This window comes from Bos mutus, chromosome 13 (genome assembly GCF_027580195.1).
Source record: "Bos mutus isolate GX-2022 chromosome 13, NWIPB_WYAK_1.1, whole genome shotgun sequence".
Taxonomy (NCBI): Eukaryota; Metazoa; Chordata; class Mammalia; order Artiodactyla; family Bovidae; genus Bos; species Bos mutus.
Window position 1 is genome coordinate 59,113,900 of NC_091629.1, and position 16,040 is coordinate 59,129,939.

At 39.8% G+C, this 16,040-nt stretch overlaps 1 protein-coding gene and 2 pseudogenes across 1 annotated transcript in view; 2 read left to right on the forward strand and 1 right to left on the reverse strand.

The window, feature by feature from the left end:
* The window catches only part of LOC106700542 (patched domain-containing protein 3-like), a 137,928-nt pseudogene that overhangs the window by 65,841 nt on the left and 56,047 nt on the right, over window positions 1–16,040 (reverse strand).
* Window positions 1–16,040, forward strand: part of LOC102283549 (patched domain-containing protein 3-like) — a 120,344-nt pseudogene that overhangs the window by 60,199 nt on the left and 44,105 nt on the right.
* The window catches only part of LOC102283266 (ankyrin repeat domain-containing protein 26), a 65,308-nt gene that overhangs the window by 6,401 nt on the left and 42,867 nt on the right, over window positions 1–16,040 (forward strand). Inside the window, exons 4-6 of the mRNA XM_070382148.1 lie at window positions 5,067–5,095; window positions 5,191–5,263; window positions 12,531–12,613. Of these exons, the coding sequence (XP_070238249.1) occupies window positions 5,067–5,095; window positions 5,191–5,263; window positions 12,531–12,613 (185 nt within the window). The remainder of the gene's footprint in view (window positions 1–5,066; window positions 5,096–5,190; window positions 5,264–12,530; window positions 12,614–16,040) is intronic.

The following is a 16,040-nucleotide window of genomic DNA, read 5'->3' on the forward strand; positions in this document are numbered from 1 at the left end:
AAATGAAGAAAGGAAGCACAGGTCTGTGGGAGAAGGGGGCAGTAAGTAATGAAGGTCTCTAGATAAAGGGAGAGTATTTGACATGGACGATGAATTTGAAGTGAGCTTCCAGCACCAAAACTTGTCAGAGAAGAACAGCAAAGTTCTCCCCTCTTCCTGTTTACTCGTTGTTAGAAAGACGTTCAGAACTGCAGTGCCTGGGTGTGCAGAGCGGTCTGTCATCCTCTGGGGCAGCGTGGGCACAGGTGCTCAGCTGTAAATGTGTGCAAATTGGTGTCATATGAAGTGTTGCTGCTTTCCAGCATGGTGTCACACAGGACAAAACAAGAGAGCTGGAAAGAAGGAGAGAGTGGGGGCACAACAGGGCGCTCAAGGGACCTACAGCCTGACAGAGAGGCCACTGGAAAGTTTCCAACTTGCAATGCAGTTTCAGTTTGGGGGTGGGGGGGAAGTGTTAGAGTGAGGAAGTTGAGGCTAAGATTTCAGGAGAATAAATTAAGTTGAAGTAATGTAGAAGCAGACTCCGTATAGACCAAATAGTTTCTCAAATTTTAATTAGTCGCCTGGGGACCTTGTGGGAAGTGCACATGCTGAGCACAAGGTCTGAGATTCTGCGTTTCTAACAAGCTCTCCGAGTAGCAAGGGTGTAGGCTTGCGTTTACAGAAATCTGGAAGAAGAGCATTGGCTCGTGCAGGACATAACAGGATCAAGGGAAAGCATTAGTTTGTTTTTCTTTCTGAGTGTGTTTATAGCCAGAGGGAAGCAAAGAGTCGAAGTAGCAATTACAGGTGTAAGATACCATTGCTGAGCAAAGAAGGAAAAGAAATGGTGGGGATGATCCATAGAAAGAACATAAAGGGGGAAGAATTCAGACCACGGATCCAGAGATTACCCTTTATAGAGGGAAGACTCTAGTGAAAGGACAAAGGGAGGAAAGTAAGGCTTTAGGGAGGTGAGTTTGGAGTCGATGAGGACACTTGAGAGAACTCCATCTAGATGGCTTCAGTGTATTTACACTGAAAAGAGATAAGATCATTGTTGTTCCCGATAATACGGGAGGCAGGAGGGGGTGCTAGAAGTAGGGACAACCCCAGCTACTCCGAGTAACTATAGACATCAAAGATATATGTGGTACTGGTATTTGTTATTCAAATTAGATTGATTTGAATATGGAGGGATTGACTTTTTATTTTTAAGATAACTGATTTTTTGACAGTTGTTTCACAGAAATCCTTTGAAGCATTAGCATGATGTACCCAACCAAACTAAGTTTTGAAACAAAACAGATTGATAGGCTTCATTCCCTAAATGCTAGAATTGTTATTTTCAATAAATACTACACTGATTTTAAAACATGCAAGATTTTTAACATCTAATAATTCTGTGGCAATTAAATTTATTATTTCCTTTTTGATCATTGTATTTCAATGTTGAGAATTTATTGTACATTATTTTGTAAGTGTGTCTTACATGCCTTCTTGCGTGAATGGATCGAGAAATTTTAAGATGACTAAACTAGAGGAGCCAAGATGTGCAGGCATACCAGTAGCCCACATGGGTATGGAAAAAAAATGAATATTTTTATGAAGTCATTTTCTACAAGTGTATATCCAGACTAATCTGTTCATTATTCTGTCTCTGATGAGAAATGAATTATACATTTTAGTGAACTGTCACCCCAACTGTGCACTTCTTAAATGACTGGACAGATCGAAGAACATGACAAATACTTGTAATATAATGGTGCAAATGATAACTGCTGTGTTGCATTCAAGATATGCTGTTGCATTTTACCATCAGCTTTAACATTTATCTTCTTGGGTTCATGATTTGCTCCTCTGATTAAGATCCATTTTCTCCTCACCAGTCAATATGTTCACATTGGTCTATGTGCACTTCGACATTTTATAAAGCCATTGAAAACGTAATGTTATTAACTGCATGTTTTGGCAAACCTGTATTCCAATTTTTTTTTCTTTTTTGCATTTCTTTTCCATGGGGTTCGTCTTGATCCCTGTCTTCTGTACAATGTCACGAACCTCATTCCATAGTTCATCAGGCACTCTATCTATCAGATTTAGGCCCTTAAATCTATTTCTCACTTCCACTGTATAATCATAAGGGATTTGATTTAGGTCATACCTGAATGGTCTAGTGGTTTTCCCTACTTTCTTCAATTTAAGTCTGAATTTGGCAATAAGGAGTTCATGATCTGAGCCACAGTCAGCTCCTGGTCTTGTTTTTGTTGACTGTATAGAGCTTCTCCATCTTTGGCTGCAAAGAATATGATCAATCTGATTTCAGTGTTGACCATCTGGTGATGTCCATGTGTAGAGTCTTCTCTTGTGTTGTTGGAAGACCAGTGCATTTTCTTGGCAAAACTCTATTAGTCTTTGCCCTGCTTCATTCTGTATTCCAAGGCCAAATTTGCCTGTTACTCCAGGTATTTCTTGACTTCCTACTTTTGCATTCCAGTCCCCTATAATGAAAAGGACATCTTTTTTGGGTGTTAGTTCTAAAAGGCCTTGTAGGTCTTCATAGTACTGTTCAATTTCAGCTTCTTCAGCATTACTAGTTGGGGCATAGACTTGGATTACTGTGATATTGAATGGTTTGCCTTGGAAACGAACAGAGATCATTCTGTCGTTTTTGAGATTGCATCCAAGTACTGCATTTCGGACTCTTTTGTTGACCATGATGGCTACTCCATTTCTTCTGAGGGATTCCTGTCCGCAGTAGTAGATATAATGGTTGTCTGAGTTAAATTCACCCATTCCAGTCCATTTGAGTTCGCTGATTCCTAGAATGTCGACATTCACTCTTGCCATCTCTTGTTTGACCACTTCCAATTTGCCTTGATTCATGGACCTGACATTCCAGGTTCCTATGCAATATTGCTCTTTACAGCATCGGACCTTGCTTCTATCACCAGTCACATCCACAGCTGGGTATTCTTTTTGCTTTGGCTCCATCCCTTCATTCTTTCTGGAGTTATTTCTCCACTGATCTCCAGTAGCATATTGGGTACCTACTGACCTAGGGACATCCTCTTTCAGTATCCTATCATTTTGCCTTTTCATACTGTTCATGGGGTTCTCAAGGCAAGAATACTGAAGTGGTTTGCCATTCCCTTCTCCAGTGGACCACATTCTGTCAGACCTCTCCACCATGATCCGCCCATCTTGGGTTGCCCCACAGACATGGCTTAGTTTCATTGAGTTAGACAAGGCTGTGGTCCTAGTGTGATTAGATTGACTAGTTTTCTATGAGTATAGTTTCAGTGTGTCTGCCCTCTAATGCCCTCTTACAACACCTACCATCTTACTTGGGTTTCTCTTACCTTGGGTGTGGGGTATCTCTTCACGGCTGTTCCAGCAAAGTGCAGCCGCTGCTCCTTACCTTGGATGAGGGGTATCTCCTCACTGCCGCCCTTCCTGACCTTCAGCGTGGGATAGCTCCTCTAGGCCCTCCTGCGCCCACACAGCCAGTGCTCCTTGGACATCGGGTTGGTCTTCCCACAGGACTGGAAAAGATCAGTTTTCATTCCAATCCCAAAGAAAGGCAATGCCAAAGAATGCTCAAACTACCGCACAATTGCACTCATCTCACATGCGAGTAAAGTAATGCTCAAAATTCTCCAAGCCAGGCTTCAGCAATGTGTGAACTGTGAACTTCCTGATGTTCAAGCTGGTTTTAGAAAAGGCAGAGGAACCAGAGATCAAATTGCCAACATCCGCTGGATCTTCAAAAAAGCAAGAGAGTTCCAGAAAAACATCTATTTCTGCTTTATTGACTATGCCAAAGCCTTTAACTGTGTGGATCACAATAAACTGTGGAAAATTCTGAAAGAGATGAGAATACCAGACCACCTGACCTGCCTCTTGAGAAATCTGTATGCAGGTCAGGAAGCAACAGTTAGAACTGGACATGGAACAACAGACTGGTTCCAAATAGGAAAAGGAGTTCGTCAAGGCTGTATATTCTCATCCTGCTTATTTAACTTATATGCAGAGTACATCATGAGAAATGCTGGACTGGAAGAAACACAAGCTGGAATCAAGATTGCCAGGAGAAATATCAATAACCTCAGATATGCAGATGACACCACCCTTATGGCAGAAAGTGAAGAGGAACTAAAAACCCTCTTGATGAAAGTGAAAGAGGAGAGTGAAAAAGTTGGCTTAAAGCTCAACGTTCAGAAAACGAAGATCATGGCATCCAGTCCCATCAGTTCATGGCAAATAGATGGGGAAACAGTGTCAGACTTTATTTTTGGGGGCTCCAAAATCACTGCAGATGGTGACTGCAGCCATGAAACTAAAAGATGCTTACTCCTTGGAAGGAAAGTTATGACCAACCTAGATAGCATATTCAAAAGCAGAGACATTACTTTGCCAACAAAGATTCATCTAGTCAAGGCTATGGTATTTCCTGTGATCATGTATGCATGTGAAAGTTGGACTGTGAAGAAGGCTGAGCACCGAAGAATTGATGCTTTTGAAGTGTGGTGTTGGAGAAGACTCTTGAGAGTCCCTTGGACTGCAAGGAGATCCAACCAGTCCATTCTGAAGGAGATCAGCCTGGGATTTCTTTGGAAGGAATGATGCTAAAGCTGAAACTCCAGTACCTGGCCACCCCATGCAAAGAGTTGACTCATTGGAAAAGACTCTGATGCTGGGAGGGATTGGGGGCAGGAGGAGAAGGGGACGACAGAGGATGAGATGGCTGGATGGCATCACTGACTCGATGGAAGTGAGTCTGGGTGAACTCCGGGAGTTGGTGTTGGACAGGGAGGCCTGGCGTGCTGCAATTCATGGAGTCGCAAAGAGTCGGACACGACTGAGCGACTGAACTGAATGAACTGATTCCTATTTTTTCTTCACTATCTTTAGCGGATTCATAAGTCTGTCTTACCAGTGTCCTAAGATCCCCCTAAAAACAAGACACTAAAACCGAATGTATTCAGTGCAAAGGCAAGGATTCTGCTCAGTACTAACTCTGCATGAATATGCAGCTGGCTTTCATATTTACGTGTAATTAACTCTATGTCCCTTTTCCCTTTTAGATTCTCCTGAGAAATATTATAACATGAAGGTAAAAATGTTTATGATTTTATCTTGAATTATGAACTGTGGATTGATTCATATGTGCATTATTTAGTAATCAACTTGTTTCCAAACCCCATTCAGCCTGCAGTCAGAATGAAAGATTATGTTCCTAATAAAACAGTCAGAATGAAGGATTTACAAACATCCGGTTCAGGTAAATTTTTCAGTACACAGTTAACTCTGGAAAGAGCGACACTGAAATATTTGAAATGCTCAGTCTTCAAAGTTCTAACTTATTTTTGCAAATTTAATTTAAGAATTTAACATAAATAAGGCAAATGTTATTGTTGATACCTGTGCTTTGAAACAAAAGATATTTACAAGCATAAGAAAAAGAAATTTTTAAAATGTAAGCTTGAACACAAGATGTTTCTGTATATGTTTCAGTACCCTGAAGTTCTCAGTTTGGAATCTCTATACTTCTCAGGAATTCTCAGAGATTAAATATTAGACTTTTAAGATTTTTTCAATGTCCAAAAATGCTTGTTTGAACTCTGAACTTTCCCTAGAGTAAAACTTCACTAGCTACTATGTCAGTTATATTTCAGCTTATAATTATTTCATTATAGTGCTGTTACACAGATGAAAGTAGGCCAATCAGATGTTTTGATTAGCAGACTGTGTGTGTGTGTGTGTTTGTGTATGTGTGTGTGAGTTTGTGGTGTCTTTGATTATTAGAAGTAAGGGAAGTAATCATACTTTAATAAATATTTGATAGACATAATCTTTTAAAACAGTGATTCTGAAAACTGTTTGCTTTAGGATCCTTTTATACTTTTATAAATTGTTGAGAATTCCAAGGAACTTTTGTTTATGTGTACTGATGTTTACTATATTGGAGTTCAGTTCAGTTTAGTCACTGAGTCATGTCTGACTCTGCAACCCCATGGACTGCTGCACACCAGGCTTCCCTGTCCATCACCAACTCCCGGAGTTTACTCAGACTCACGTCCATCGAATTAGTGATGCCATCCAACCATCTCATCCTCTGTCATCCCCTTCTCCTTCTGCCTTCAGTTATTCCCAGCATCAGGGTCTTTTCCAGTGAGTCAGCTCTTCGCATCAGGTGGCCATAGTATTGGAGTTTCAGCTTCAGCATCAGTCCTTTCAATGAATATTCAGGACTGATTTCCCTTAGGATGGACTGGTTGGATCTCTTTGCAGTCCAAGGGATTCTCAAGAATCTTCTCCAACACCACATTTCAAAAGCATCATTCCTCAGTGTGCAGGTTTCTGTATACAGTCCAACTCTCACATCCAACAGGACTACTGGAAAAACCATAGCTTTGATGAGACAGACCGATATTGGCAAAGTAATGCCTCTGCTCTTTAATATGCTGTCAAGGTTGGTCATAGCTTTTCTTCCAAGGAGCAAGCGTCTTTTAATTTCATGGGTGCAGTCCCCTTCTGCAGTGATTTTGGAGATCCCCAAAATAAAATCTGTCACTGTTTCCACTATTTCCCCATCTATTTCCCATGAAGAGATGGGACCAGATGCCATGATCTTAGTTTTCTGAATGTTGAGATTTAAGCCAACTTTTTCACTCTCTTTTTTCACTTTCATCAAAAGGCTCTTAAGTTCTTCTTTGATTTCTACCGTAAGGGTGGTGTCATCTGCTTATTTATGGTTATTGATATTTCTCCTGGCTATCTTGATTTCAGCTTGTGCTTTATCTAGCCTGGCATTTCGCATGATGTACTCTGCATATAAGCTAAATAAGCAGGGTGACAATATGCAGCCTTGACATACTCCTTTCCCTATTTGGAATCAGTCTGTTGTTCCATGTCCAGTTCTAACTGTTGCTTCTTGACCTGCATACAGATTTCTCAGGAGGCCAGTCAGGTGGTCTGGTATTCCCATCTCTTTAAGAATTTTCCAGTTTGTTGTGATCCACACAATTAAAAGCTTTGGGGTGATCAATAAAGCAGAAGTAGATGTTTTTCTGGAACTCTCTTGCTTTTGTGATGATAATGGATGTTGGTAATTTGATCTTGGTTCCTTTGCCTTTTCTAAATCTGGCTTGAATATCTGGAAGTTCATGTTTCATGTACTGTTGAAGCCCAGCCTGGAGAATTTTGAGTATTACTTTGCTAACGTGTAAAATGAGTGCAATTGTGTGGTAGTTTGAACAGTCTTAGGCATTGCCTTTCATTGGGATTGAAATGAATACTGACCATTTCCAGTCCTGTGGCCACTACTGAGTTTTCCAGATTTGCTGGCATATTGAGTGCAGCACTTTCACAGCATCATCATTTAGAATTTGAAAATAGCTCAACTGGAATTCCATCACCTCTACTAGCTTTGTTCGTAGTGATGCTTCCTAAGGCCCACTTGACTTCACATCCCAGGATATCTGGCTCTAAGTGAGGGATCACACCATCATGCTTATCTGGGTCATGAAGATCTTTTCTGTACAGTTCTTTTGTGTGTTCTTACCACCTCTTCTGAATATCTTATGCATCTGTTAGGTCCATACCATTTCTGTTCTTTATTGTGCCCATTTTTGCATGAAATGTTCCCTTGGTATATCTTACTTTCTTGAGGAGATCTCTATTCTTTCCCATTCTATTGTTTTCCTCTATTTCTTTGCATTGATCACTGAAGAAGACTTTCTTATCTCTCCTTGCTATTCTTTGGAACTCTGCATTCAAATGGGTATATCTTTCTTTTTCTCCTTTGCCTTTAGCTTCTCTTCTTTTCTCAGATATTTGTAAGGTCTCCTCAGACAACCATTTTGCATTTTTGCATTTCTTATTCCTGGAAATATGCTTGATCAATGTCACGAATCTCTGCCCATAGTTCTTCAGGCACTCTATCAAATCTACTCCCTTGAATCTATTTGTCAGTTCCACTGTATCATCCTAAGGGATTTGATTTAGGTCATACCTGAATGGTCTAGTGGTTTTCCCTACTTTTCTTCAATTTAAGTCTGAAGCTGGCAATAAGAAGTTCAGGATCTGAGCTGCAGTCAGCTTCCAGTCTTGTTTTTGCTGACTGTATAGAGCTTCTGCATCTTTGACTGCAAAAAATAGAATCAATCTGATTTCATCATTGACCATCTGGTGATATCCATGTGTAGAGTCTTCTCTTGTGTTGTTGGAAGAGGGTGTTTGCTATGACCAGTACGTTCTCTTGGCAAAGCTCTGTTCACCTTTGTCCTGCTTCATTCTGTACTCCAAGGCCAAATTTGCCTGTATTCCAGGTATCTCGTGACTTCCTACATTTGCATTCCAGTCCTCTATAATGAAAAGAACATCTTTTTTGGGTGTTAGTTCTAGAAAGTCTTGTAGGTCATCATAGAACCGTTCAACTTCAGCCTCTTCAACATAACTGGTCGGGGCATAGACTTGGATTACCGTGATATTGAATGGTTTGCCGTGGAAACGAATATTTTTGAGATTGCATCCAAGTACTGTTTCAGACTCTTGTTGACTGTGATGGCTACACCATTTCTTCTAATGGATTCTTGCCCACAGTACTAGATACAATGGTCATCTGAGTTAAATTCACCCATTCCAGTCCCATTTGGGTGCTTCGCTGGTAGCTCAGTCAGCAAAGAATCTGCCTGTAGTGCAGGAGATTGAGATTTGACACCTGGGTCAGGAATATCTCCTGAAGAGGGAAATGGCAACCCACTCCAGCACTCTTGCTTGGAAAATCCTATCGCCAGAGGAGCCTGGCGAGCTACAGTCCGTGGGGTCACAAGAGTCAGACCCAACTTAGGACTAAACCACAAACCACTCCATTTTACTTCACTGAGTCTTAAAATATCTCTGAAGAACTCCACTGTGCACTCAGAAAGAATGAGAATGGAACTAATGTTTAGAGTTGTGAAAATAGTTTTGACCTCTTGGACCCCCTGGCCCAGTGGATCTCTGGACTTCAGGGATTCTTAGGTCACACTTCAGAACCACCATTTTAAACCATTGACCTGGTTGGATGTGAAACGATAAAGGGGCCCTTGTGTTGACACGGAGTTTAAAGTTTCACTTTTACATTTCTTGCTTGTTTCTTTGATTTCTCTTAAGTAATTTAGACCTGACAATTCCTTTTTCTAAAGCAAATATTTCTGTGTTGTATTCATTCTTGCCTCATGGCACTCTGTGCTGTTTGGATCCAGTGTGGTCCTAGACTTATCCTATTTTCACATGGAAACAATTAGTCACCCACAAGACTCATTTCTTATGTAAGTTTATGATGTCTATCTAAGGCTTAAAAAATCAGTTCTAAAGATATTGATAATTTGAGGAAAGACTGTCTCATTGTAATTAAAGAAGTTGTTGTCGGTGGTGGTGTTCAGTCACTAAATCAGGTCCAACTCTTTGTGACCCATTGCACGGCAGCACTCTAGGCCTCCTTGTGCCTCACCATCTCCCGGAGTTTGCCCGAGTTCATATCCATTGAATCAGCGATGCTATTCAGCTGATGCTATCAGCTGAATATCAGCTATGCTATTTCTGGGACTAGTTGGGAAACTAGGTAGACATCTAGAGATTGCCTTCTCAAAATGCGACTTCATAGCAATATTTTTATATAGCTGTCAATTCATAAGTATTAGTTATGATTATATCAGTATAACTGCAAAAGCAACTCTGATACCAAATACTAAAATATTTCTCGTGTCTTCTCTGACTTCATATATTTTGGAATTGGCTTTGCCAGTGGTAATGGGGTCATGGGAAATGTGCAACATAGTACCTCCTTCTCAGCTGTGTCCACAGAGTATATCAACTTGTTTTATTATTTGTAATGAATTAAGAGTTCACAAGGGATGCTGGTATAAAGGAGTGCTGTTTTATTTAAAAGCAGTATATATAAAGTCAATTCTGACTCTACTAGAATGCCAAATCTATTGAGTAACCACATCTAATAATGTGTTGTCCATAAATACTAATTAATTTAGCACCTTTAAACAGTCGTATGGTCAGGGCTATAGTAAGAAATCATACAGTTTCTTTTTTCACTCCTGTACTTTTTTCTTTTCTATCCTCACCTTTGCATTTACAGAAGATTCTCAGTTATCTCCTAGAATAGTGACTACAAGCTCTAAACTCAAAGTGTTTGTCTTTTTCTTCTTTTAATCTATACAACTGAGTCATTTGCTCCTGTTTCTCCATGAGCTTGGTAGGTCAGGAAAAGCAAATTCAAATAAAACACCTACACGAGTCCCTTCAACACTGGACAATGTGAAATAGGAAAACTATGAAATAAATAGAAGCAAATTCAGTCAGTTCATGTTGATCATTTCCCTTCTCACTCGATACCTTTTATAAAATAACAAGCAGAATCTACTCTTTTGGAGTCCCTGGATTTGTACATTTATTGGTTTCTTAAACATTTATCTATACTGTACCCTGAAAGTTTTATATCCTAAAATATTTCTGTAACACTCCCTCAGTTCAGGCCTGCATCACCTTTTTTTCCTCAGTATTAATGCCTTCAGATTTGTCTTTCTCCAGTTATTTGTATACCCTTCAAATTCATCCCTCCCATAGCATTTAGAGTCACCAATCTCAAAAGCACAGGTGACCATGAAGCACTCTAAATCATATTGGTGTCTAGACCTCTTAAAGCACCACTGATGCCCATCAACTGCTGTTGATGCCCTCCTCACCTCTCCCTGTTGTTGTTGGTCAGTTGCTCAGTCGTGTCTGATTCTATGCAACCCCGTGGACTACAGCACACCAGGCTTCTGTGTCCTTCACCATCTCCCAGAGCTTGCTCAACTCACGTTCATGGAGTCAGTGATGTCATGCAACCATCTCATACTCTGTCATTCCCTTTTCCACCCGATTTCAATCTTTCCCATCATCAGGGTCTTTTCTAATGAGTCAGTTCTTTGAATCTGGTGGCCAAAGTACTGGAGCTTCAGCATCAGCGTCAGTCCTTCCAATGAATAGTCAGAACTGATTTTGTTTAGGATTGACTGGTTTGATCTCCTTACAGAGAGACCCTTGGACTCTCAAGAGCCTTTTCCAACACTGCAGTTGAAAAACATCCGTTCTTCGGTGCTCAGTCTTCTTTTTGGTCCAACTCTCACATCCATACATGACTACCAGAAAAGAAGTCCATACAGGACTACTAGCTTTAACTAGACGGGCCTTTGTCAGGAAAGTAATGTCTCTTTTTTAATACTCTGTCTAAGTTTGTCATATCTTTTCTTCAAAGAAGCAGGCATCCTCTAATTTCATGACTGCATTCATCATCTGCATTGATTTTGGAGCCCAGGAAAATAAAGTCTGTCCCTGTTTCCGTTGTTTCCCAATCTCTTTGCCACGAAGTGATGGGACCGGATGCCAAGATCTCCATCAGCCCCTGTCCCTTTACTTTGGACAAGTATCTACCCTGTCCTGCGTGTGCTTCTCTTCCCGTCTTGCTCCGGCCTTAAGTGCTCTCCCCCTCCTGCCCTCTGTGCCCTTGAACTGTGTAAGTCTGTGCTCAGGCATTATCTCTAGAAAAGCCATCCCTGACACCTTTTATCTACATTTTCCCTTAAACTCTAGGGTCTAGTACTGAGCAGAAACCTGAGAAATAATTACTGAATAAGAAACACAGGGACTCTGTATCAACCTAGAGGGGTGGGGTGGGGAGGGAGATGGGAAGGAGGTTCAAAAGGGAGGGGATACATGTATACCTACGGCTGATTCATGTTGAGGTTTGACAGAAAACAACAAAATTCTTTGACACAATTATCCTTAAGTAAAATAACAAGTGGGAAAAAAGGAAAATCTATACCCACATGATTTTTAAGAGCTTCTCCTGTGTAGTCTAGGAGCCAAGGGGATAGACATGTGAAGAAATAATTTACAGTTCAGATGTTTATCTATCACTAGGAAAATCTAGAAAGATACAATAGAAAAATCTTTAAAGTAAGGTAGCTATAAGGAAAGAGATACCTGTTTATCAGGGGAAAGATAGCAGTAACCAAAGACAACTTCACAAAGCAGGTTGAGCTTTAAAAGATGAAAAGTAATTTGTCGGAAGAGCACAGGGAAGCATTTTGGATTAAGGAACTGATAAAAGCATAAAAAATAAGAGGAATTTTATAAACCATGAATAATGTTACAGTTGAAGCTTGGTGTATTGTTAAAAAGGTCCTGTTATGAGGTAGAGACGAGAATATATGGTGACTTTATATGTCTGTCCTGTATTTTGACATTTCGTTTTGTTCACTGATATTTGGATGAATCTGTGAATGAATCTTTGAGCTGTTTGCCTGTAACCAGGTGACATCTGGTATATCCCAAATGGTTTGTTGAAGTTTTTAGATCATTGGAAGTAGTTCTTAAAGAAGTAAATATTCAGCTGAAGATTAAGATTGACTTAATCTGTCATTTGATACAATGTTGTAGATCTATGTTTTAAATGAACATTATGTCTTTTATCTAAATATTCTAAGTAATTTTAACTAAACATGCAGCTTTGTCAACAGAACTAGACTTGGAAATGATATCAGAGGAAAAACAAGAAAAACTTGATGGAGATGAAAATAACCTTTCACAGGTATGTAAAACTGTAAATTTCAATTTCTGGTTTAATACTGTATGAGAAAATGTGTATCAAACAAGGCAAATTAGAATGGAAAGATAAGTTAAAACCCATCACAAATGAGTTAAAGCAGAAGTTCGGTGAAATTTGTGAGGAATATCAAATTATCGTTTGTCCTGAGGAAGATCCACTATGTGATAACCCTAAAGAAGGAGCAAACCAAAAGGAAATATCTCCTAATCTCACAAATAATATACCTGATTGTGAGGAAGAAGATGCATTTGGAGTATCTGTCTCTCTAGTATTCCAAGCATTTTCTGAACAAAAAGAACTCAGTCTCAAAAATGTTATCCCATCATCTGTAAATTCTGGGTCCCTGGGATAAACTTGTCGGTCATCTTCAAAGCTTTGTTTCTCTGAAAATAAAGTAGACTTTGAAAATGATCAACTAGACATTGAACATGTGTTTATCAAAATTGAGGAGAGTTTTTATAATGATATAGAAAATAAAAATGTAAGGGACCCGGTAATTACATTTAAAGTGAAAGAAGACCAATAGTTTGATACGCAAATGTCACAAAATCTGAGGCAAGATCCCACTAATCGAAAATTAGACATGGGACAGGCATGTCATTGTAGTCTGCAGCTTGTCTGCTCGGTAAGATGAAACACATAATTCAAATAAAAATTCACAGTCCTCCTACTGTTAAAAAAATACTGATCTGAAAAATAAAACAATACAGGACTAGTTCCAGAAGCCACTGCATGCACATAATTGCAGTGCTAGTGACAACAAAAGCGTGGAACCCAAATTAGAAAATGGGAATTCTTCTCCACCTAACAGTCACCGCGCATCTGAAGTGTATGTAAATGAAGAATTAGAGAAGGCTATTCAGAGGTTTCGGAGAAGGCGATGGCACCCCACTCCAGTACTCTTGCCTGGAAAATCCCATGGACAGAGGAGCCTGGTAGGCTGCAGTCCATGGGGTCGCGAAGAGTCGGACACAACTGAGCGACCTCCCTTTCACTTTTCACTTTCCTGCACTGGAGAAGGAAATGGCAACCCACTCCAGTGTTCTTACCTGGAGAATCCCAGGGACAGCGGAGCCTGGTGGGCTGCTGTCTATGGGGTCGCACAGAGTCGGACACGACTGAGGCGACTTAGCAGCAGCAGCATTTAGAGGTTTAAGAATGAAATAGACATGTTACAAGTAGAGTTGCTGCCTCTGGAAAGAGAAAATTCAACTTCCAAAAGAGGGAGAGGTTCATTTACTCTTGCTTTGGTTTTTCTCTTTCTTGATGATCTGGTCCATTTTGATTTTCCACTTATGAATAAAGCGGGGTCATCTAAATAGGTAATTGTGTAGAAATCAATTGTTATCTCAATAATAGGAATTCAGGAAACTATTTTCATGGCTTTTGTCCTTCAATCAATCTAATATCTAATTCTGTCTCTATCAGTCTTTCCTATGGACTGGGAAACTCATTTAACTATCTACCATGTGATCTTCTGAGCCAGAATAAGCACCAAGGAAATTGCTTCAGAAGTATAATCAGCTAGGGTTTTGTGGGTTTTTTTTTTTCCTTTAGCTTGTATTTCCATAGATTGGGAAGTTGTATTTCCATAGAATGGGAAGAAAGCAGTGACTGAGAGAAGGGACATGAACACATGTTCCTCTGATCTCTTCATTGTGGTTGATTATGTGTGATCTCTGCTTTCCACAGTCCCTGGGCACTTAGATTTCCAGCATGGCCACTTTAGTATCTTTTTAATAACAAATACATGTGCTCCCACATATGTTTTAATCACCACTCTCAGATGTTTCTTTTTAGACAGACCATTCCATTATGTTGTTTACTAAAATGTAGAAAGTTTTGACATGTATGATTTTGTCATATAGGTAGTATGTGTATATGTGTGTGAAAGTTGCTCACTCATGTCCAACTCTTTGCGAACCCTTGGACTGTAGCCTGCCAGGCTCCTCTGTCCATGGCATTCTCCAGGCCAGAAAGAATACCACAGTGGGTAGCTGTTCCCATCTCCAGGGGAACTTCCCAACCCAAGGATCAAACACAGGTCTCCCGCATTGAAGGTAGATTCTTTAACATTTGAGCCACCAGGGAAGCCCATAGGTAGTATAAACCCTGAGCAAAAAAAGAAAAATTTAAAAAATTTAAGTGTTTATCTCCAAAGGAGAAAACTGAGTTTTGAGATAATGTGAGATTTTTCTTTCTTCAGTAATAGGTTTTTAAAATTGTTTGCTCTTTTGTGTAAGAGGTGCTTTGACTGACTTTGAACAATATAAAAAAAAAATCAATGTATTCTCCTGTTTAAAAAAAAAAAAGGAGATGAGCCCTACCCTCCAACTAAGGCATTGAATTACTGTGTCAAAGTCATGCTTTTAACTTATCTGATTAATCTGATGAGTTCATTTGGTAATTTATCACATTCAATGTCACAGAATTGTATCATCTCTTTTTGCTAAGGAGTACTGCTTTAGGGGCTTTGAACAAAACCTTGAACATTTTTTTATTTTATTGCTGTTTTTGTTAAATAGTGGGGCTGCTGCTGCTGCTAAGTCACTTCAGTCGTGTCCGACTCTGTGTGACCCCATAGACGGCAGCCCACCAGGCTCCCCCGTCCCTGGGATTCTCCAGGCAAGGATACTGGAGTGGGTTGCCATTTCCTTCTCCAATGCAGGAAAGTGAAAAGTCAAAGTGAAGTCACTCAGTTGTGTCCGACTCTTAGCGACCTCATGGACTACAGCCTACCAGGCTCCTCTGTCCATGGGATTTTCCAGGCAAGAGTACTGGAGTGGGGTGCCAAATAGTGGGGCAGTAATAGGTAATTATTTCTATACCTTCTAGCTGTAAGGTTTGATGGTTATTGAATGTGGAATTGGGAAGCATTACTTATTTTCCAGAATTCCACACTAACTAAACTTCTCAGTTTCTTTCTGCTCCTTGTGTTTTGGTAAACTTTGGTTCATTATTTTAGTGAACACCATCACCTTTTTGCTATCTCCCAGATCCAAGTGAGAAAAGAATTGTAAAAGGCAGTGGGGAAAGAATAGCTTTAGTGCAGAAAGAATGTTTCCTTTCTGAGGCACTACGGTGTCACATCCTCTACATCTGGCTGTTTAATGGAAAATCCAGGTAGTAAAGACCAAAGAGGACAGATTTTGTGTCTTTGTCTTTTTATTTCTCTGTCTCTGCCAGTCAGATGGGGAAGACTGAATGTGAATAATTGCATCTTATGAAGAAAGCCATTTTTGAAATTTGGGGAATTTTGTTTCTTTTCCTCAAACAGAAAGGAGCAGATTTTACAAAAATTCCAGTGACTTGTAAGTGATAAAATAAACAGAAAAATATATTTTTATCAGTTAAATTCAGGGCAAACACTGAGTCAAATAATAAAATTGAAAACAAAGGTCTTTATAAT